Source organism: Gouania willdenowi, unplaced genomic scaffold (genome assembly GCF_900634775.1).
Source record: "Gouania willdenowi unplaced genomic scaffold, fGouWil2.1 scaffold_182_arrow_ctg1, whole genome shotgun sequence".
NCBI classification, from domain to species: Eukaryota; Metazoa; Chordata; class Actinopteri; order Blenniiformes; family Gobiesocidae; genus Gouania; species Gouania willdenowi.
In genome coordinates this window covers 8,032-33,284 of record NW_021144933.1, presented here as the reverse complement: position 1 = coordinate 33,284, position 25,253 = coordinate 8,032, and the positions used below count along the sequence as shown (strand labels likewise).

Genomic DNA, 25,253 nt, shown 5'->3' with positions numbered 1-25,253 from the left:
AAAAGACATGTGAACAGATCAAACATTTGTCACTGAAACATCAACAACATTCATATTTACAGAGTCAGTGTTAGAAGCTAGCTTAGCAAAGAGCACAGACTGTCCTCTGAAGTTGTTTGAATACATCGAAATTGCAAGAATTGATCTTTATTATCCAGATAAGATGCTATAGATAAAAGTGGAGTATGGTCACAAGTGTGTCTGCAGTGTGAGTTTAGTTGAAGGTCTATGTAAGGTGTTTGTTCCCGTACGTGAGCCTCAGCAGGTTATTTATTTCCTTTGCTTTGTTTCACAGGAGCCCAAAAATCATCATGTTGTGGATTCGAGGGGGACTAGACTGTAAGAGTTTCCATCCTTGGGGTTCTGAGGAGGGCCTCCAGGAGGCCACCAACCCCCCACATCCATCTCTTTCTCCTGATGTTCAACAGCAGAATTCAACTGATGTAAGACATCACCTAAACAATGCTTACATCATTTTACCCTTTGTTCCTAATACATGTCATTGATCTGATCACCAAACCTGTTTCCTCCCTTAGACTCTGGACGATGTTTTGTGTGTGATTGAGGAGATGTGGGCCCGGGAAAAGCAGGAGGACGAGTACAGAGCCCAACAAAATGGAGGCCAGTATGGGGGCCAACAGAATCCTTGCCTTGTAGCGTTCAATGATGGCGGGTACAGAGCCCAAACCATCGAGGAACACACAAACCTAATCACCTCGCTGAAACAAGATTACTGGCCCTCACCAAATCTTGGCCCCTTAACCTTCCCCCCTACCCCCAGTGTGGCAAAATATGTAAACAACCTTTATCATGAAACTCCAGTGTACGCTGCAGGGTGGACTACAGCTCCCACTTTTGGAGGACAGTAAGTAGAGCCAACAAACAGACGAGATCAATCACAGACATTTGATCTGGTTTTTCTTGTGACTGACTCTTGACCGTGCTCTTACACTGTGTATTTGTGATTTGTTCCTTCAGAAAGACAAAGAAGATTCAGAAGGAGAAGGAGGCAGAGGGGCTGGTCATCAAAAACGCCTTCACGCTCTTCATTAAAGAGAAAAGGGAGAATGTGGAAAAGGAGCTGGGCGTGATTACGAGCACTGAGGTGAACAAACTTCTTGCTGAACGGGTAAGTTAGTTTGTTCCTCCAAGAATCATCTGTGATCTTTAAACTCTGGTCTTCAGTGTGTGTGTGACTAACACTTTTCTTGTTGCCCATCCACAGTGGAATTTGTTGGCACCAGATCAAAGAGAAAAATATATTGCTGAAGCGACAGTGGATGCTATCCTCTACGCCATGAAGAACCCCGGCCGCAGTCACAAAATCAACTATGTAAGTCTCCTTGTGCAGACATGTTGCCACAGCAACCTTAAAGGTGATGGTGAGAGTGTTTAAATATCAGATGACTAATAGTTCATGTGTTTGATTTTAGAGAAACAAGAGGAACAAAGTCGGGCCAAAGGTGTTCATGCTAAAAAAACTAAATAATCACCCCAGCATCCATCGGACAGGAATGAGGAAACATGGAGACCACCCAACAACCCTATAATAAGCATCAGCAGCAGCACCAACAGCACTAACCTGGACTTCCTCTCTCTCTTTGTAAAAAAAATATCAAATTAATATTTATGCTTTCAAAAAAAATAAAATACCAAACGTGAACTCACACATAGACCACCTGTTTATACAAATGTATATCTACCCTAAATTATTGGAATGTGGCCAATACAGAGGTGCTGGAAAATACGGTACACAGCGGCAAAAGTCAGCAATGATGAGAAATTGTGTCTTACCATTGCTGTTTCTTATCAAAAGTTGCTCCAATGTGCATAAAATTCCATATTCTGATGAATCCAAATTGTGTCGTCAGATAGATACCACCATTACTGACATCCAGGCATTTCTCCTTCATCCAGCTCTGATTGGCTAAAACCCACTCCCGTAGTGTTTGATATCACTCATTTCTACAGGTTCTGAGCTTTCAATGCTGTGTCAAGCATTCTGATTGGTCAAAGCATTGCTGAACTAGACTCATGCATAATGACATCATAGAGTGGAACCAAAAATAGCATTACGCATGGCACAGCACAAACACGGATAAAAATGTACATGTATTTATTTCTATTGGTCAAAAATAAAACTAATTGTAATTAATTTGACTGACATGTTACAGTTACACACTTGTCCCCAAACTTGGCACAGTTGTTTTTACAAAAACATGTGAATCTTTGCCCTATCATCACCAGGCTTTTTAGCCTCCAAGTAACATAAAATTGTATCACTAGTTAACTAGAGACATTATAAGTAAGTAAGTAATTTATTTATAAAGCGCTTATTTAGGGGCCTGACCATGTAATGCTTGGAACGTGAGAACTAATATTTTATATTCTATGCGAAACTTAACTGGAAGCCAGTGCAGAGTAGCAAGAATGGGGGTGATGTGGGATGTTCTAGAAGCACCAGTTAAAAGTCTGGCAGCAGCGTTTTGAACGATCTGGAGTCTGTTTAGGGTCGACTTAATAAAACATGTAAAAACAGAATTACAGTAGTCAATACGAGATGATATAAATGCGTGTATGACCAGTTCCAGATCTGATTTTGATAAAAGATGCCTCACTTTAGAGATATTTCTCAGGTGGTAAAAACAGTTTTTAGTCAATTGACGACAATGTCCCTCCAAAGACATGGACTGATCAAAAACAACCCCAAGGTTTCTGAGGCTGGTTTTAACAGATGAGTCCAGATCACCAAGAGAGTTTTTAATTAGAGGATGTTTTTATCAGGAGCAATGATCAGAGTTTCTGTTTTGTTTGAATTTATCTGGAGATAATTTGATGACAACCAGTTTTTGATACAGGATATACAGTCTAAGATCTCTGATAAAAAGTGAAACACTGAGTCATTACAGGAGCAGTACAACTGGATATCATCAGCATAAAAATGATAAGACACATTTTTAAAACCATGGATCAACCGACCAAGAGGCATCAGATATAATAAAAACAAAACAGGCCCCAGAACAGAGCCCTGGGCTACTCCACATGACAGGTTGGACATATTAGACATAACATCATTAATAGCAACATTAAAGCTTCTTCCATTAATGTAAGAGATAAAACACTGGAGAACAGTACCAGAAAACCCATCTCAGATTTGAGTGGATCAACCAGTATACTGTGATCTACTGTATCAAAGGCAGCTGTCAGATCAAGTAAAACTGTGTAACGACCAGTCAGTGGTCATCATCACGTCACTAGAAACTTTCAGAAGAGCAGTTTCAGTGGAGTGGATTGATGTAAAACCAGATTGAGAAGTTTAATTATTAATAACAGTAAACAGTTTAAGCAGCTTTCATTCACTGTTTATCACTGTTGAACATATCAATAGTACCATCTGATGGATATCCACAATCTAGAAGTGATGCTGATTGGCCCCAAACACAGTCAATACAGGGTCACAATGAGTCTGTGTATCTGGTTTAGTTAGTGTTCAATGACGTGTGAAAGTCAAAGTGAGTCAGGTCACACAGAGAGGAGAGGGTGAACAATTAACCACCTGAACTTGTGCTGCCTTCACTCAACCTGGGATTTTCTGCCTCCTGCTAATGGTTGAATATATTCTACTGTAAAGAGGAGACTTTGATAAAGAAGTGTTTTAGATCAAACTAGTTCAGCTCTTTCTGATCAATCTAAGCACTCTTCTAACCTGGATATCAGGGATCATATGTTAGGGTTTCCTATAGAGACTCTATTTTCCCACACTCTCCTGGGGAAAGTGAATGCACCTCATAATGAAATGCAGAGCAGCTGATGGAGAAGCTGTGAGATGTTACAGAATCTGAGCTAGCATGCTAATGAACCCTTGTTCACTCCTTTAATATTGTAGTTACTGGTATTCTCATTGTATTATTATTATGTAATTTCCCTTCAGGGATCAATATCATTTTTATTTTATGCTTTTATCTTAGTCTTGCTGTTATTATTATTATTATTATTATTATTATTAATCCTATATTAGTGAAGAACGACACATACCACTGCGTCTGTTTGAATCTGCAAGAAACGATGTGACAAGTCATTGTTGCCAGATTGGGCTGTTTTTCTGTCAATACATTTGAGGGTTTTTACACAGAATATATATCTGGCCACACTGCTGGTTGTGCTAATCCTACATTTCCCATGAACACTATGTTGTGACATGTCATGCAACAGTTAGCTTTATTTAAAGTACTGTGACATTTGGCAAAAGGAGAATTCAAAGACAAGCAATTCTGCATTGCATATAATATCAAATAAAAACTCTACCACCACCTCCTGGCTCTTTATAGATACTGCACTTACAAGATGTTTAACTGATAATATGAACTGCTTTGCTAAAATGATTGATTCTTAAACTATAATTGCTTCACATACTAAAAGACTTGCTAAACGCTGACCCAGCATTTGATTCTAAGCTCATTTATAACAATATGTCCCACTTGTCATTACAAGGTCATTTATTAACTACAACAAGCAGGAACTCCTTTAATGGAAACAGAAACCACCTAGTCATATCCTGAACACATGAATGACAAATGCAATAATGACAAGAGAAAACACAAGTGTGGAAAAGCCAAAGCACAGAATAATATACATATAAACATTTTTTTAATTTTTATACATAAAGTGATGCATCGAATATTAATACAAAAAGATGGAAAAATGGATAACTCTGAAATACAACTGACAGTGATTAAAGGTCCACTCTACACGGAAAAATGCATGAAAAAAATATTTGGAGCAAAGTATTATGTATGTATGTATGTATGTACAGTATGTATGTTTGGTGGAGGCTCATTTTGAAGAGAGAAGTTTGTCTTCAGGGCAGTGGAGGTTCTTTTATTATCTGTGTAAAAACAGGCAGATATTAGTCAGCTTGTATCAAATCCATTTCAACACTACTGTCAGTCAAAGTGCACTGCTAAACCCTCCTTACTTTTTGTGTTTTTTTACATTTCTTCTTCTTTCTGGTGGTTGGTTTGGCATCCACAGCTTCACTGTCCTGTTGTGTTTGGCACAAAAAAGTGAATTGTCCACTGACAATCCTCACTCTGGTATGTCAGGAATGTCAGAACGTTACAGGTGCACTGATGTTGTGAGACAAGTCCTTGTACCTTTTGTTGTTTTGTGAATGACTGGCACAGACTAACTCCACAAGCTGAGTCTCCTTCCTGGTTTTGTCCTGAAATAATGTTAAAAATTGAACTTTAATAACTTTTTCAAAGGGCTTTGTTTTTCTGTATTATATCATGTTTCTTCAGTTAAATGATTGTCTTTAAGTTCCTATCATTTTTTCATTAATACTAGTATATGTATCATTCAGCGATTCATTGTTTTAGAATGTATAGCATGTCATTTCTATACTGACTTATAATGATATAATAATTTTTACAAACAATATATACATTTTAAATATAATCAAATCAAGTATAATATACATGCACACCCACATATATAAGATTTTAATAATATGTAATTAAATATGTACTATGCATGTTATATTTATATATTTACAATTGAATAATTAATTTATATTATATTAACAATGTAATTATATTTAATACTTTAAAAACGTTCTGAAGTACAATTAGCAACGTATTAAATTAGTCAAAAATATCATCAATTATATTTAATAATATGGAATTATTTTTAGTATCATTACTATCATATATTAAATTATAATGATCATATATAATTTCAGAAATTATTTCCATTATTTATTTTTTTCAGATTATTCAAATAATTTCCTTCTGGGATTAATATTTCTAATTCTGAAATGTAATGTTTTTATATTTAGGATTAGTGCTGTAAATAATCAAGCATGGGTTCCCAAAAAGTTTTCTTTTAATTTATCACTTTTGGCATTAGTGAAAATAGTATTTATTACTATTATTATTACTATAGTTGCCAATATTCAATATTGAGCTATTTTGTTATGGATGTTAAAGGGCCCCTCACACTGGTTCTACACATTTTCTCTAAGTTGAATAAAATTACAAGTCTTTATGCTTTCAAATTGAAGTAAACCACACAGACACAAAACAAACAATATTGACTAAACAATGAAGGTGCACCTGAATGTAATACAGTGCCTTGCGAAAGTATTCGGCCCCCTTGAACTTTTCGACCTTTTGCCACATTTCAGGCTTCAAACAAAGATATAAAACTGTAATTTTTTGTGAAGAATCAACAACAAGTGGGACACAATCATGAAGTGAAACTAAATTTATTGGATATTTCAAACATTTTTAACAAATTAAACAACTGAAAAATTGGGCGTGCAAAATTATTCAGCCCCCTTAAGTTAATACTTTGTAGCCCCACCTTTTGCTGTGATAACTGCTGTAAGTCGCTTGGGGTTTGTCTCTATCAGTTTTGCACATTGAGAGACTGGAATATTTGCCCATTCCTTCTTGCAAAACAGCTGGAGCTCAGTGACGTTGGATGGACAGCGTTTGTGAACAGCAGTTTTCAGTTGTTTCCACAGATTCTGGATTGGATTCAGGTCTGGACTTTGACTTGGCCATTCTAACACCTGGATATGTTTATTTGTGAACCACTCCATTGTAGATTTTGCTTTATGTTTTGGATCATTGTCTTGTTGGAAGACAAATCTCCGTCCCAGTCTCAGGTCTTTTGCAGACTCCATCAGGTTTTCTTCCAGAATGGTCCTGTATTTGGCTCCATCCATCTTCCCATCAATTTTAACCATCTTCCCTGTCCCTGCTGAAGAAAAGCAGGCCCAAACCATGATGCTGCCACCACCATGTTTGACAGTGGGGATGGTGTGTTCAGGGTGATGAGCTGTGTTGTGTTTACGCCAAACATAACGTTTTGCATTGTTGCCAAAAAGTTCGATTTTGGTTTCGTCCGACCAGAGCACCTTCTTCCACATGTTTGGTGTGTCTCCCAGGTGGCTTGTGGCAAACTTTAAACGACACTTTTTAGGGATATCTTTAAGAAATGGCTTTCTTCTTGCCACTCTTCCATAAAGGCCAGAGTTGCGCAGTATACGACTGATTGTTGTCCTGTGGACAGAGTCTCCCACCTCAGCTGTACATTTCTGCAGTTCATCCAGAGTGATCATGGGCCTCTTGGCAGAATCTCTGATCAGTTTTCTCCTTGTATGAGCTGAAAGTTTAGAGGGACGGCCGGGTCTTTGTAGATTTGCAGTGGTCTGATACTCCTTCCATTTCAATATTATCGCTTGCACAGTGCTCCTTGGGATGTTTAAAGCTTGGGAAATCTTTTTGTATCCACATCCGGCTTTAAACTTCTCCACAACAGTATCTCGGACCTACCTGGTGTGTTCCTTGGTCTTCATGATGCTCTCTGCGCTTTAAACTGACCTCTGAGTCTATCACAGAGCAGGTGCATTTATACGGAGACTTGATTACACACAGGTGGATTCTATTTATCATCATTAGTCATTTAGGTCAACATTGGATCATTCAGAGATCCTCACTGAACTTTTGGAGAGAGTTTGCTGCACTGAAAGTAAAGAGGCTGAATAATTTTGCACGCCCAAGTTTTGATTTTTTTATTTGTTAAAAATGTTTTAAATATCCAATAAATTTCGTTTCACTTCATGATTGTGTCCCACTTGTTGTTGATTCTTCACAAAAAATTACAGTTTTATATCTTTATGTTTGAAGGCTAAAATGTGGCAAAAGGTCAAAGTTCAAGGGGGCCGAATGCTTTCGCAAGGCACTGTATGTAGTGTGTCCATTTAAAAGGAATGAACTGGTTCAGTGGGTGGTCTATTTAAATGGATGCAGTCGTCATGAACCAAGGCCACTTGGCTTAGGATGGAGTGGACGGTCGAGTCGTCTGATAAATGAAAATATCAATGAATCTTCAAATAATGAGCAACTTATTGCAAAGATAAATCAGCACATGCATTACATTAATTATATAAACAACATTTTTTAATCACTAGCACACAAATGAGATGTGCTGAAAAGAAACGGGCTATTGTAACATACATTTTCCATGATAGTAAGGCTGGGCAGGAGATATACCTTGATAAATCAATATGGGACAGTGATATGGAGGTCATCGGAAGGTTTCAACTAGTTTTAAGATTTTGGATCTGGGAATATTAAATATTTTGAACTTTAAAAATAAACATGATAAATTATAAAATACTGAGGATTATGATGTTGGCCTGTAAAAAGGAACCAGGAGATGGCGCTGTGATCTGGTGATCTGATTTAAATGTTCAAAGTTTAATGTAAAAGCCTTCTGCAAGAGATAAAATGTGAACCAATGAACTTACCTTCTTTGCTTTAGGAGACAGCTGGAAGTCCGCCAGGCAAGACAGATGAGAGGGAGACACTTTCTCTATGGCACTTAGGGCTGTGCCCCTGAACCAGACGGGGTTCAGTGGAAGGAAGCTCTCCTTCTCCTGTAAAACACAAAGCAGACACTATTACTTACAGTTTGTCCTGTCAAAAACCATCCAACAGCATCTTAAAGGAACATTTGAAGAATCACAAACCTGCTGATGAGCCATCCTGCGCTTGGGAGAACCTCTGGACTTTGGAGATTCTCCAGGAGGGCTCGTCTGCAATGATGAAAAGCATCACATTGAATTAAAACAACACGTAAACTGTCACTAGTCCTAAAGTGATCATTGTATGATGCCACATTTTACCTTGCCACCCAGACCGATGGTCCGCCACTGATGGGAATCAGGGCTGCGTGGAGCTGAGGAGCTCTCCCTCACAACCAGTTTAGGAGTGACTTTCCTAATTGGAGGTGATGTCTTGGGAGAGACCCAGGGTGTAGGAGGTGGTGTCTCCAGATGTTGGCTGGCAGCGGACCAGAACAACTGGACAAGGATGTGCATCCCCTTATCATCACTCAGATGGACCTGCAGAAATAAGACATTAAAAGAGAGACAAAATATTTTATTATCAATGTGTCAATGAGCATCTGGTGTTGACTCATTTAAAGTTAACAACTTTGTTTTTCTTAGATATTGTACTCACACCATCCTTGCTCCACAGCGCCAAGTTGCTTAGAGGGAAGTGCTCTGTAGCGCTGAAGTACGTAACACCTTGAAAAACAAAATAAAACATCATCATGGTACCAATATATTCATTTAGACTTATGAATTGTTATAATGCAGTTCATATATTTTTTCTTTTGATTTCTTAATGAATGGATGTAGATAATATTTTTCTCTTACCCAAACGAGCAGCCACACGGCGGTACTCTTGCCGAAGCAGGTTCTGGTGTTGGGAGTCAACAGCCAGGCGCGGAGGGAAGTCGACGACAAAAACCTGCACAAAATAAAATGTGATAAAATTAGAATTACGCTATCATACAAAATCACACACATGTTCACTAAGTCAAAAGCTACAAGATATGAAAGAAAAGCTTACCTTAGACTTTGACCAGCGGTTGCTGCAAGTGGTGAGGAGGTTTTTAAAGTCCCCACCAGCCACGTCAACAGTGGTGCTGGTCAGCTTGTTGCCTGGGGCCATGACGCAGATTGTGTGAGGTGCGCGAGGAACTGTGGTGTGCAGAACCTCGGTGCGGATCTCTGAAGCAGAAGCCCCGCATGCCGACAGGAAACCAAAGCTCAGCTGAGACTCTGGCATCCGGACGTAGCCATCTACAATAGCACGTAGATGGGAGTTCCCGACAATCAGAACAGTCTGCAAAACAAATACCACAGCTTTAGCATTAAAATCACAAATAAATTACAATATAAAGTACTTCTTTGACAAAGTGAAAGATTCAATAATAGTAATACCTTCTTGCCAGGGAGCTCAGGCGGATTGGCCAACTTGAAGTGGCGCCCGGTTAAGGGCAAAGTCAGCCATTCCAAGACCCTGTGGTGGTAACCAGTACCGTGGACTGTTAACAAAAAGACAGAGAAAAAGATAATTAAAAAGGGATTTCAGACGTATAGAGATAACATACAACTATCACTGTTTTCTACTAGTGACTGAAAACACTAGTTAAAAAAAAGGCGATAGATTAAAAACAATTAGTTAAGATATTTAATGATAAAAACCACCGGATACTTACGTGCATGAAAGGTCGCATGCGTGTCAACCGCTCTCCAGAATGGTCCGGCTGGCAGGGACGAACCAACCTTCTGTTGAAAATAAACATTAAATTCCACACTGTGAATGATGTGAATACCCTGTGGGTTGCTTTCGTGAGCATGTCAGTTCTGGTGCAAACATACCTTGTTCAGCGGAGAGCTGGGGCAGGGGTTGCGTCCCTGGGATCAGGAGCTGGGGCGGGCAGCTCGGACGCATCCGGCTTCTCCAGCACTGCTTCTGGGCCTGGGAGCGTCTTCCCTTCTGAGGCATTCAGATAGAGAGAGAGAAAGATACACAAAGCAAAACCTAATCTAACCTAAACTAATTTAAGCTAAACCTAGCTAAACTAAAGTTAACCCCAAGCTATCTAATAATATTGTATCTAATCTAACTGAATATATTAACAATGACAATGGAAAAAAACTCTTAAAATAATGTGAGGCAATATGTGAGGTGCGGTGAGATAAGGTGAGGAGGCTAACCAAAGGTTGACCAAAGGTTGACCAAAGGCTGAAAAGAACAAAGAAAATACAAATCCGTGAGCTGCAAACCCTGCTATAAATCAGTAAACCGCAATATTGGCAAGAATACACAATAACTAAATATCTAATGTCTCCACTATGTCAGCATTGCTAAGATTGTTTCATATTCACAACAACTTAACAATAATTAAAGTTAAACTACAGTGAAAAATATCTATAATCTACCGTCACTGCTGACTCACAAACTGAAATAGCTCACAACCAGTTTACAATATGACAGATAAAGGCCTGACAATAGCTACTAGATTAAAGTGCTAAATTGCTTTTTGCTTAAAAGTCATATCAAACATGTTTGCTCATAGAAGGCTGTCATTTAACCACATATTTTTTTAAGCAAACACTACTATGAGGCACAAGCATTATTTTATCAGTCACCATTTTACACAGACAATTGTTCAACATTAATGCTAATTAAAATTCATAAATGGAACACACATCCATGAGAAGAGGGAGGAGCGTGAGGCTCGGTTCTGTTACTACTACTTTAGTTTTTTTTCACTTCAAGATATAAATCTATACTACAATTCAATAAGTGTGTGCGTGTGTGTGTCTTTCTGACACAGTGCCTGTTCGACCTAAAACTTTGTCAACGGCTTCCAAATACCTCGAGTTTATGCATCTGTTATTTTGGAGTAATTTGTTAATTTCCAAATGTTTATTTTAATTTTATTTCACTTCTGGACGGCCCACAAGTGAAACCTATTCAGCTTTTGACCTCAGTGTGTGAGGGGGCGCTATCGCACCATCTATATCTATTTCACTGCACAGCTCACTTCACTTCCGGTGTGTGCCAGAGCTCCTGTGGACTTCTCTTTTGAGGAAACATACTTTGTTTTTTTCCTGTTCCTTATTTGGTGATGACGTTTCAAAACGTTTATTTTGATGTTAGTTTGACCGTACGCTATTTAGACCGGACAGACCTCATCCGAATGTTAATGACGGCAATGGCTGCTGTGTTCTCCACAGCGTGTGTGAGAGAACCAACGAAGGAGATTAGAGTCCCAGGTAGAGAGTCTCACACACACACACACACACGTCGACCAGGTGTGCTTCACTATTGATCACTGTCTACGTGACATGCGTGCAGACGTGTACACGTGTACTGGTATGTAAGCGTGTGAGTGTAACGAACCACCATTTAGTCCGTTTACAGTCTGTATCACAACACCCGTTCATAGCGTGGTAGTCAGAATCAGAAATGTTTTATTGGCCAAGTACAGTTTTTAGGACAGCACAAGGAATTTGACTTGGTAGTCACTGTAGTGTTACGCTCTGAGTCAGATCTAAGTGTTTACATGTCACGGTGACGGTGCTACATCGTGAAGCGCTCCTGATGATTACTGCAGCTTCACTCACGTCACTCTTGCCACTACACCTGACTACAGAAAGTGAAAGTTAGGCAGGCAGGTACACGTGGATGGACTGGTGCGCATAAATTTAGAATGGATTCCCCCACAAACACACACACACAACTGATGCGCGTGCGTGCACTACACAGGGACGTAAATGTTGAACTCACACAGAGCCGTTTAGAGAGAGTTGCCACTTTGGTGTTGCATTGCAAAACGTTTATTTTTCGTGGTACTTCCGTGTCTCTGTCTCTTTTTTTTTTATCTCTCAACAACCTGCGATGGATTATGTGCAAGACGCGTGTGTGTGTGAGAAATAACGCACGGAGGAGATGGAGGTAGACACACACACACAGTTTATAATAAAAATATACTAAATGTGTAAAATAAAACAAAAAATTAATTGATATTTATACAATAAGTACACAAAATGACAACAGAAATGCACAAAAATATAAAAAAAAAGGCTCCAAAAACAGGCATGAAATGACTGCAAAAAGCAAACACTACAGAAAAAAACATATGAAAATTACTCAAAATACACGAAAATAAATATTTATACACTAAATGACAAAAGAAATGCACAAAACTACACCAAAAAAGATACAAAAATACACAAAATGAATCCAGAATCACTACAATGGCAACAAAAAACTATAATTACAGAAAAAATGCACAAAAAGACAACAGAGATACAAAAATACACATAATGACTCCAAAATACATACATTACAGAAAAATACACCAAACAAAAAATTATAAAAGTGAGTAAAAAAAAAACAAAACAACAAGCACATTTATCATGTTCATGTCCCGAGTATGTACACCTCTTTGTACATCCAATCTTCAAACACATACTCATTTGGACATAATTAACAACTCTACTTTAGCTCCTCCCACTATATGAATACATACTTGTGATGGGCACTGTACTAGTCTATTTAAATGGTCAAACCTCTGTAACAAGCACTTTTGTACTGTAAGTCTACCACCACCTCCTGGCTGTTTATAGATACTGCATTTACAAGATTTTTAACTGATAATATAAACTGCTTTGCTAAAATTATTGATTACCAATGTATATCGTGAGAGGGGCTTGTAAAAACATGATCAGCTTTAATCACCAGCTCAGAGCGTTTAAACATATAATAACTTCTGATACTGTACAATATTCTGACCCCTAGTGGTGAAATAACTGAAACATCCTTGAGTCCATTTATTTTTGTGTAATCATAGTCTGGAATGATGTCATCAGGATAATTTAAATTAGGTTAATTTCAATTAATTTGATCAAAACTTAATCAATAAACCTGATCAGATTCAGTAAAAAATTGATCCCTGAGGAAAATATGGTGATATTAATGTTGCTCTCATACATATTTATATGACATGAATAATTAAAAATGAGCAGTCAGAATAACACAACAATGTATATTTACCTTTTAATTGTATTTTATTTTTGATTATTATAATTTCTTTTTTTTTTTTTAATTTACTTTATTTCTTCACAGTACAACTTATATACATTTCTAATTGTATCTTACTTTAATTATGTTTTTTTTTTTGTTTATTTTGTTTCCTCACAGGAATTAAAAACTAATCTTTCCTGAAAAAAAGGATCAATATTGCTAAAAAAAAAAAAAAAACAATTTTAAAAGATGAATGTGGAAAGCACGGAATTAATTTGAAAAAAAAATAAAATGCATATGAATGGAAATGTGTAAAATTTTAAAGATTGTTTGCCATATTCACAACTTAACAATAATTAAACTACAGTGAAAAATAACTATAATCTACCGTCACTGCTGACTCACAAACTGAAATAGCTAATAACCAGTTTACAATATGACAGATAAAGGCCTGACAATAGCTACTGAATTAAAGTGCTAAATCGCTTATGCTTAAAAGTCATATCAAACATGTTTATATATACACTTTTTTTTCCTCCTCTCATTCAGCAGAGCACCGTAAAGACAGCTTCCTACAGAGCCCCAAAGGAGAAAAAAAATAAATAAAAGACTATTGTGAGGGCTCGCAAAACAGAAATCCACCCCTGAGCCTCATTTGAGTCGCAAAAGTTGTGCTTCTGGGTCAGAATTCATTACAATGGCATCATCCACACTGCAGGATATTCTGTTTATACATTTTTCCTTTGAAATGGGGTTAAAATATAGTGACATTTTCTTGCTAGATGGCACAACGTTAACATGAGTGACGGACAGGTAAATAGGATACTTTAGTTCTAGAGGACACAGTCATAGTAAAGCATATTCAGAGCAGAAGAAGAAGGAGCTCAGGAACATGATTATAATAAAACTCCATACAAAAAGAAATAATTTATTTTCCAAAAAAACATGATTATAATATACTTTGCAGTAAAAAACAGTTAACCTAATGTAACTTTATTTTTTAAAATCAGTATAACCCAGTACGGGTACATCTCAGTACGTAGCAGTCACGTACTGAGATTTTAAGACGATCTCAGTACGATGTGAACTCAGACTGTGACACCGGGAACAAAATGTAACGTGGAACTAAAGTTGAAAAATAAGGATTTAAGTCAGCATGTGAAGTGGAGCGAAACCATAAACAAAGTTTCAATATCTGTTTTTAAGGGATAAAAAAATCTGTTTTTAGGGTAAAGGACTTCTGTACTTTTACATTTGTTTTTAATGCTGGTGAATTTTAAGTTTAGCTTTTGAGTTTTGATTTATTTATGAAATATGTTATATTCATTAAGAAACATGACGTTACTTGTTCCTGTTAATTTCATACGTGCACTGATTTTTCCTTTTTGTTTTCTACTGCACTTGTTACAGTTAGTTTAATTTAGTTTTTGATTTATTGTGAAATGTGATGTCATTTGTTCCCTGTTGGTTCAATAAATTTGAAAACGTGTTATTTGTCAGGATTATTTCAGGGGACAATAATGAACACAGGTGGTGCTTGAAAGTTCACAAAACATAAATGCTCAGTATAAGTACAAGTAGCTTGATAGTTAAATAAAACACTGACACAATCTGCTTCATGTTTATTGAACTTTTGGACAATGAAATACATGTGTGGTGTTTAATGAACCATTATGTAAAACAACATCAAACCATCCAAATCCCTATTATTCACAGAATGAACAAAGAGCTGTGCAATAGACTCAACAACTGTTTTATTTGACAACAATAAATCTAAAAGAAACACCTGCATTATTAACAAAAACACATTTCTGTTACTTGTAACATTTGAGCTTCATGAGCTATATTTAACAAACACTAAAGAACCAATCAGAAGTAATGCTCAGTGCTTCTTTTTTTTTTTGCTAAGCAGACATTAAATTGTTGTTTTTCATGGTACAAATTACTTTTGGTGAATATTAGTAACAAGTGTCAGCTCATTTTATTATTATTATTATTATTATTATTAACCAGATTTATATTTGACAGTGAAAGAATAGAATAAAGTTGTATATGATTTTAATTTGTAATATATATATATATATATATATATATATATATATATATATATATATATATATATATATATATATATATAAACACAATTAAAGACATTTCAGGCGATCCCATTTAAACTCCAGTCGACCCCACCTGGGGTCCCGATCCCAAGGTTGGAAAAAATTGGAGGACCAAACCTGCCAAAATGATTAAATACAAATAAATAAATATAAGTGGGGGGAGAAATACACAAGTTAAAATATAAATACATCATTTAATTAAAAAAAATGCAAAAATACAAAGATCTTTTCCAAAAAATAAAAATAGATTGACGAATAAACGTGGAAATAAAAAAGAAAATACAAATATAATTATTTTTATTCACTTATATTTTAGAATTAAATGAATGAATAAACATAAAAAGGAAAATTAAATACAAATAAATAAGTGGGGGAAAAACAAAAGTTAAAATATAAATACATCATTAAGTAAATAAATGCAAAATAAAAATGTTCAAAAATTAAATATAGATTGATAAATAAAAGTGGAAATAAAAAAGAAAATACAAATATAATTTATTTTTTATTTTATCTTAACTTTTATTTATTTATTCATTTATTTTATACAAAACAAAAATTTGTATTCTTTTGATTTTTACTTTTATTTCTTAATTCATTTATTTTAAATTTTGGCAGGTTTGGTCCTCCTTAGAAAACCAATGGCCTCACGAGATCTCGGTGGTGCGTTCAGGGTCCATGGGACACCAGCCAATTGCTATGAATTTTACTCAAAAGCGGACAGAACGTGAAAAGTGGTCATGTGCGTGGTAAAACGTTTCACCCTACGTACATTTTATATTTATATGTCATAAAACCTTTAGAGAGACATTATTAAAGGTATTGTAGACAATGTTTTGCTTCCGGGTGGATCATCAAGACTATTGGTCCTCCTAATTGTCAATCATGTTTACTAAAGGCCGTCGTACGTGCTCGTGCCCGGTGCGCACCGGGTCCTTTGAAAATAGATTTTCACTTACCGGTGGCGAGTCTGACATAGTGGGAAAAGTGCAAATCTTCTTTTGTAAGGTAAGCTTGTATGACCGATGTCCACACCAACTTGTAAACAGAGCTGTGCACGAGGAAAACGGGGCTCGTGCACGCTCTCCCGCACACGTAGGAGTGTTGCGCATGCGTATTTTTTTTCAAAATGTGGAGAGGGCGTTTCTTTTTCAAACATCGTCCACAATACCTTTAATGCTCACAAAAAAAAAAAAAACACACATTGTATCTTTAAAAGTTGTCTTCGTGTTTAGGTAAAGTTGCGTTGCAGTTATGGAAATGAGGAGGTTGCGGCATTTAAATTCACCTACTGAACTTTAACGTTCTTAGTGAGCAGCGAGAGACGTTGAGAGGAGAGCTGTGAACATCTGTGAGCATTTTTGAGCTGAGAAAGGAGAGAAAACTACAAAACACAGAGAAAAGTCATCAGTAAACCTCTACAGGACCAGGACTAGAACTTCAGAAGAGACTTTTAAGACCCGGACACCAGAAAAATAGACCATGGCCCTGGGTGTGGCACAATGTAAGACCTGTTGTAATTATGCTCATCTGATAGATCTTATTTAATCATTTTAGCACTAAAAATTTAAACATGTTATGATTTATATTCTAGGTCTGTTTAAATCAGGTTTGGGACCTAAAACGTTTATATTTCACATTATAGGCCGACATAAAATGGTTTTAACATAACAATATATAATCAAGAAATGCTGATTTATCATGTGTTACTCTTGCTTTTGTAATATTTTTACTCTGATGTGACACTTGCTCAGACTGTTTTACGATGGAGCATTGTAAGGCAAGGCCAATTTATTTGTATAGCGCATTTCATACTCAAGGCAACTCAATGTGCTTTACATGATAAAACATTCAATTGTTTAAAATCAATAAGAACATTTAAAATCATCATTAAAATCAATTAAAATCATCAACAAACACATTACATAAACAACATGACCAAAAATCTCTCTCTCAATCATATGCAGTAGAGAAAAAAAGTGCCTTTAAAGGGATAGTTCGCCTATTTAAGACATGACGTTGTATACAATCCTCACCAGCACTATAGTGCATACACATTGTCTCACTCAGTGGTCACCTCCCTGGTCCGAGTTCTGGCCGCTTGAAGATGTTCAAGAAAGTAGTCCCGGTTAGTTTCCGGGGCCACAAAACTGTGCGTTTTTAAAAGAAAAAAATATATCCGTTTGAAAGCTTGATTCATTTACATCACAAAACCGCCCACAAAAAAAATTCATACCTCCAGTTTTAATCGGCACTATTTTCTCTTCCTTTTCCATCAATCCGCGCTGCCGTCACAGGTGCTTTTACCTCACAGGTGTTTGCTTTTTTATAACATTTATAAAGTATTTATTTTGAATGAATTAATCATGACTCCATTTAGTTGGCGAGCAATAAAAATTTGTCAAGTTTTGGTAAAAATTGGTCAACACTCTAAATTAAGACTGAAAACATTATGGCATCTATAATTAACTATGGCAAGGTTTGGATTTTATTTACTACTCAAACCATGACTCAGCAACAACAGTATGCATCTAAACTAACGTGTACACTACAAATTAATATTATTTATTATACAGTTTATATTGTAGTGTTTTTAAGTGGCCTGAAAGGCACTTTTTAAATAAAAGTAATTATTATTGATTACATTAATGGGGTCAGAGGGTGGAGCTTAAAACCACAAAATCAAGAGTGTCAAACTTATCAGAAATCATTCATTTAGGTTTTAGGTTTAGGTTGGAAAAGGAGAGATACAGATAAATATTTTATATGTCTGGCCCTGATGTGAAATGAGGTTGACACCCCTGGTTTAATAAAAACGATTCTCACTATGCAACAAATTGAGAACGACGACCAGGGTTGACCCACTACAGAGTTGATGGACATCCAGGGTTGGTCCACTACAGAGTTGATGGACATCCAGGGTTGGTCCACTACAGAGTTGTCGGACATACAGGGTTGGTCCACTACAGAGTTGACGGACATCCATGGTTGGTCCACTACAGAGTTGACGGACATCCATGGTTGGTCCACTACAGAGTTGACGGACATCCATGGTTGGTCCACTACAGAGTTGACGGACATCCATGGTTGGTCCACTACAGAGTTAACGGACATCCATGGTTGGTCCAATACAGAGTTGACGGACATCCATGGTATGTCCACTACAGAGTTGACGAACATCCATTGTTGGTCCACTACAGAGTTGACGGACATCCAGGGTTGGTCCACTACAGAGTTGGCGGACATCCAGGGTTGGTCCACTACAGAGTTGGCGGACATCCAGGGTTGGTCCACTACAGAGTTGACGGACATCCAGGGTTGGTCCACTACAGAGTTGACGGACATCCAGGGTTGGTCCACTACAGAGTTGACGGACATCCATGGTTGGTCCACTACAGAGTTGACGGACATCCAGGGTTGGTCCACTACAGAGTTGACGGACATCCATGGTTGGTCCACTACAGAGTTGACGGACATCCATGGTTGGTCCACTACAGAGTTGACGGACATCGATGGGTGACCCACTACAGAGTTGACGGACATCCAGGGTTGGTCCACTACAGAGTTGACGGACATCCAGGGTTGGTCCACTACAGAGTTGACGGACATCCATGGTTGGTCCACTACAGAGTTGACGGACATCCAGGGTTGGTCCACTACAGAGTTGACGGACATCCATGGTTGGTCCACTACAGAGTTGACGGACATCCATGGTTGGTCCACTACAGAGTTGACGGACATCCATGGTTGGTCAACTACAGAGTTGACGGACATCCAGGGTTGGTCCACTACAGAGTTGACGGACATCCAGGGGTGACCCACTACAGAGTTGACGGACATCCAGGGTTGGTCCACTACAGAGTTGACGGACATCCATGGTTGGTCCACTACAGAGTTGACGGACATCCATGGTTGGTCCACTACAGAGTTGACGGACATCCATGGTATGTCCACTACAGAGTTGACGAACATCCATGGTTGGTCCACTACAGAGTTGACGGACATCCAGGGTTGACCCACTACAGAGTTGACGGACATCCAGGGGTGACCCACTACAGAGTTGACGGACATCCAGGATTGGTCCACTACAGAGTTGACGGACAATCCAGGGTTGACTCACTACAGAGTTGACGGACATCCAGGGGTGACCCACTACAGAGTTGACGGACATCCAGGGTTGGTCCACTACAGAGTTGACGGACATCCAGGGTTGGTCCACTACAGAGTTGACGGACACCCAGGGTTGGTCCACTACAGAGTTGATGGACATCCAGGGTTGGTCCACTACAGAGTTGACCGACATCCAGGGGTGACCCACTACAGAGTTGACGGACATCCAGGGGTGACCCACTACAGAGTTGACGGACATCCATTGGTGACCCACTACAGAGTTGACGGACATCCAGGGGTGACCCACTACAGAGTTGACGGACATCCAGGATTGGTCCACTACAGAGTTGACGGACAATCCAGGGTTGACTCACTACAGAGTTGACGGACATCCAGGGGTGACCCACTACAGAGTTGACGGACATCCAGGGTTGGTCCACTACAGAGTTGACGGACATCCAGGGTTGGTCCACTACAGAGTTGACGGACACCCAGGGTTGGTCCACTACAGAGTTGACGGACATCCAGGGTTGGTCCACTACAGAGTTGACCGACATCCAGGGGTGACCCACTACAGAGTTGACGGACATCCAGGGGTGACCCACTACAGAGTTGACGGACATCCATTGGTGACCCACTACAGAGTTGACGGACATCCAGGGGTGACCCACTACAGAGTTGACGGACATCCAGGGGTGACCCACTACAGAGTTGACGGACATCCAATTAGGACGTGACTCTGTAAATCAGGACGTTTGGGCAGCCTACCGAGGTCACACAGCAGCCGTTGCAGTTCAGAAAAAATGAGTAACTGCATCTACAGCTTTAGTAGGTTTGGTCAATCAAAGGTAATGAGCATCACCTGCTGTAACACGTGCTGCTGCTGCACCAACGTCATCTACTCACTCTCATGCTGCGTTCATTGACGCTCTGAACTCTGCATTTTGGGTTTGAAACTCTGACTTCAGTGTAGCAGACGCAACACGTCCAAAATATCTCTCAAACATGGCTTAACGGAATAATATTAACAATAAAGGTAATACTGTTTATGTGTTTAAAACTGTATTTATTCAGAATAGTCATTTTTTGTATTTGTCCAACAAAGCAAGGCAACAATATGGAGCACATTTTTTCAAGTAAGGCACCAAAACATGGAAAAATGGCACAAATTAAAATAATAAAAATGAGTATTAAAATAAGAGGCTTTATAATTGCATTTTAAAATCATGAAAACAGCTCAATTATAATGGAAATTATATAACACAGTGTTTTTCAACCTTGGGGTCGTGATTCCATGTAGGGTCGCCTGAAATGTCTAGTAGTTGATTAAAAAAACAAATAATACTTTTAAAATGATTGTTCTTTTTTAAATTAAAACACAACCCAGACACGTCTCACCTGTGAGGGATGCGGGGGATGCGACACCCACACTTTTATGAAAACAAAAGTGAATCCCCTCACTTTTTACAGAGGGATTCATTGTTGAACACAGATTGGTTCAGTTAGATTGATTGAATGGTGATCAAGTCATTCACTTGATGCTGTTCTGAGAAGATAAACAAAGAGTTCACAGTGATGAGTATGTGACAAAAAATGAGTAAGGTGGCAAAGAATGGTTCAAAAGTGGCAAAAACTTTGGCAAGAAATTAATAAAAAGTGACTAAAATGGGCCAAAAGCAGTCAAGAGTGGCCAAAAAAAAAAGAAATGACATTAAAGGAAACAGGTGTTATGGAATGGCAAAAGGAAGTTAAATCTGAAAAAACTAAAAAGTATCAACATTTTGGGAAAATGGACAAAAATGGGACAAAGGAAGTTGCAAAATGTCCAAAGAAAAAGGGATTAAAAAAGTTTCCCCTTTAAAGGTTATCTGGGGAATCATTATTAAAATGATAAAGAGCCACATGTTGAGAATCACTGACTTAATAACAGCTTTATCATGTTTTAGTAAAATAATTTAATAAACTAAATTCGGTGATGACGGTTGCCCTACCCTTAACCTACCCAAGTAATCTGTAAACAAAGTAAATGTTGTAAATCATTTCCTAATGTTTTTTTTTTTTTTTTTAAATTTAAGTCATTTTAAGAAGTGTTTGTATGAAAAAGGAAATAAAAAAGTACAAACAACGCACAAAAGAACAGCACAAATAGGCAGAATGACAGAAAAATGAGCAAAAGGAACAACAAAAATACACAAAATGAGAGAAGAATAGACTGAATGTCAAAATAAATCACCTAAATAACTTTAAAAACACACAAACAACAACAGAAACACACAGTCTGATAGTTGTGTCCTATTAAGTTACACAAAATGATACCGAGAGCTGCATGTGCATGTATGACACTAAAATTTGATTTTATTATGTCGCTATTGTCTGAACATGAGCAACTCTAAGATATTTAAATGTAATAAAATAATACATTTCTATCATTTCACTGTTCAGCATTTCAACTGGGAATCCCAATTATGGTTAAAGAAAAATACTGACCACACCATTAAGGAATGTGATCTAATATAAGGAAAGAAATGTCTTCAAATGTTTCAAAGTTTGAATAAAAGCTGTCAGTAGTGCAATACTTTGATTCTCCTGCAGGTGTCGCTTCAGGCTTGTTGTTGACACACAGCTTTGTACTGTCTGTCCCTCATTTATATCAAATATAAAGTTTGTCCACACATCTGCTCTTCTTTGTGCTCCGAGGTTTGACCTTTTGACCTTCCCAACTAGTCCGTACTTTAATCTGATTGGATTTCATCCCAGATGTCACCATGTAACCATTCCATTCCAATCACCATTTGTTGTTGTCCATTCAATTGGAAAGTCAACAATATTTGCAGGGTTTACAGTTTCCCCATCATTATTTCACTTTTAATCACAATTTGGTGAAAGAATTCTAAATTTTTCCAAAATTCAGCAATTATCCTCAAAATATTTCACCAATATTATGAATGTAAATAAAAATTAGTCATAAAATCCAGTAAATGTAAAGTGAAGATCCTGCAGGGACTGATATCTGTTAATTATTGCTTGAATATTGTCCGTGCCTTCCATACTTTACATATTATTTAAACATAGAAGTATAAACTTAGACACATTAATGATGAAATTACTGGTTTTTGCTCCAAAAAATGTGTGTCCTACTTGAGATTACACTGAGCCGTTTTCCGAACTAAAATGAGTTTGACACAGTTTAAGGAATTTAGTGGAAAAGCAGAAGGTTTTGGAATTGGAAACATTTTGAAAATGGTGATGAACTGGTTTGTTTAAAAGAACCTGTACTTGGTGTAGTTTGAGTTCATGTGGGAAAATGCTGTATTTAGGAATAATCATGGTGCTTTTTATCTACATTTCAATGGATGAGAACAAGTTATTTACAACAAAGTTTTTATTGTTATGTCAAATATGGTAATATCATGTATGACAGCATGTTTTAAACAGACTAACATGGTGCATAGAATCAGTCATTAACACATTATAAAACAACATTCAGTCATTTAACAGAAACAATATACAAAGAACTGATTATTCTTTAAAAAATGATTGATTTTTAAATGAAAACACAAACGTTATCATTTATATCACATCTTACGCTGAACGTCATGTAACAATAATGAATACTTACACTCTTATTCATCCTAACAGTCTATTAATCACCACGTTGATGTAATAAAAGATCAATAATACACAATATCCACAGTAAATATGTATTCAGACATGTGTATTGGTGTTATTGATCTCCATTCTGCTGATCAGTTCAGTCACTAACTGCTGTACAGTAGAAGATCACAGCTGTCCCACCTCCATCCCACCTTCATGGTTCACACTCTCAGTGTCCTCGTAGCTTTCCCCCACCTGAAGGAAACCAATCAGTAGCTTTATTAGAATCTAATTCAACAATAGGTTCCATTAATCAATCAATCTGGAAACCAAACTAAACACCAAAAAGGATCAAACCGTTAACGTTGATCAGGGTTGGGCTCAATTACATTTTTCACTTACAATTAACTTTTCAATCACCCATGTTCAATTACAATTCAATTACCATTACAGTGACCAGCATTTTTTCTAATTACAATTAAATCACAATTATTCTTTATTCTCAGAAAGTCAATTACAATTATGTTCTTAAGTTCAATTACAATTAATCACAATGACTGAGCCTGAAATAAATAACCTAATAAAAGTTAACCTTCCTCTTGTGTTAGCTTTCTGTTAGCATCTCTAATGCTAACAGGTCCTAAATCAGCTGTAAAATACACTAAAAACTAATATCTATCATCTAATTTATTTCTTATCTATTGGTTTCTTTGTTAGGATTCATAATCAATAAAATTATAGGTTTTAATATTTATGGTGTGGGTGTCTGAGCCTTTTTATGTCTCAGTATACCCCTAAATTTCATTTTTTAAATGGTAACATATGTGTAGAACTGTACATAGAACTGTAACATGGTTCCCCAGTTTTGTGTTAAATTATAATTGACAATATTTCTAGAATTTTATAAGTGAAAAAAACAAATAAGGAACAAAATAATGTGTTTTGTTAGGCATAGATCTTCTAATAAGAACATTTCAAAGGTTTTAGACCATATTTGTAAAAACAGGAGGATTCCTTTAAAGCTGCTGACGTTTCTTGCATTGCATTGTGGGATGTGGAGTCCCGTAACGATTGCATAGAAGTTTTTTTTTGTTTTTTTACTTCATTCTTATTGTGATTTCTTGTGTTTGGCCCCAAAAACTCTACCAAAGTACCTTCCCAACACATTTCTGGTGTTTTCACTCAAACTCTTGGCCAAACTATGGAGGATGTTTCATTTGGGGCTTACAAAGAAAAATCCAAATCTGGCCAAAATGTAACATGTTGCAGAGGGAAGTGATGTCACAGGGAACATCTGGAACAAACTAGAACAAAAATGGAGCCTAGCTAATCACTGTCCTCCTTGTCTGGCAAAGAAACACAAGAAATCCCAGGAAGAATGAAGTAAAAAGACTTTTTTACGTTCATCTACAGGCCTCCACATTCCATTTTTGTTCTTCTCATAAATACACATATACTGGCATGAATTGATCATCTCTCTTATGGAAGACACCAGTTAGTCTTTATAGGTCCAGATTTAACCTGGACCTGATCCTTCTTTATAGGTCCAGGCCTATTGGTCTACTATTGTGTCACTGATGAATCCCTTCATCAGTTCAACACACACTTCAACATCAACTCATTGATTCATGTCTCAGGTGTGTGATTCCTTGTTGGGGATCAGAGAGAGGACAAAAACCCTAAGGCCACAGTGGGTTGCCACGACAACTTCTGGAGCCGTGCTCATTCCTGAAAATAAAGTGAAGTAGAGATTAGCGACACAGTCTAAGCAACACACTGTAAATACAGTGAGAAAAGCTTGTATTTGATCTGTTGGGCTTCATAAGAGAGGAGTGACTGTAACTTTCAATGAGCTCCGTTAACAAGTTTTAGACTGAGTCAGCACTTTTTGCCTGTTTGGCACCTGGTGACATTTTTGTAACTCTTTTCATTTTCATTACACGTGGGTTTCTCCCTGTCTGTGATTGGGAGAAAAGGGAGATTTGTGAGAATATGGCGTCTAACTGCATGTGCTAAGGTTACGTAAGTATTGGAT

The 25,253-nt window shown here is 37.4% G+C and overlaps 1 protein-coding gene across 1 annotated transcript; it reads left to right on the top strand.

Annotated features, from left to right (window-relative positions):
* Window positions 1–810: 810 nt before the first annotated feature.
* Window positions 811–1,931, top strand: LOC114458779 (non-histone chromosomal protein 6-like). Its single transcript, XM_028441169.1, has 4 exons — window positions 811–869; window positions 979–1,129; window positions 1,226–1,333; window positions 1,872–1,931. Exons 1-4 carry the CDS (start codon window positions 811–813, stop codon window positions 1,929–1,931), a joined length of 378 nt encoding a protein of 125 aa, XP_028296970.1.
* Window positions 1,932–25,253: the final 23,322 nt, after the last annotated feature.

Coding starts and splice junctions, on each gene's coding strand:
- LOC114458779 (XM_028441169.1), top strand. CDS start 811: ATGAAACTCCAGTGTACGCTGCAGGGTGGACTACAGCTCCCACTTTTG. Junction 870..978: donor CCACTTTTGGAGGACAGTAA/GTAGAGCCAACA, acceptor TTGTTCCTTCAG/AAAGACAAAGAAGATTCAGA. Junction 1,334..1,871: donor GCAGTCACAAAATCAACTAT/GTAAGTCTCCTT, acceptor TTGTGTCGTCAG/ATAGATACCACCATTACTGA.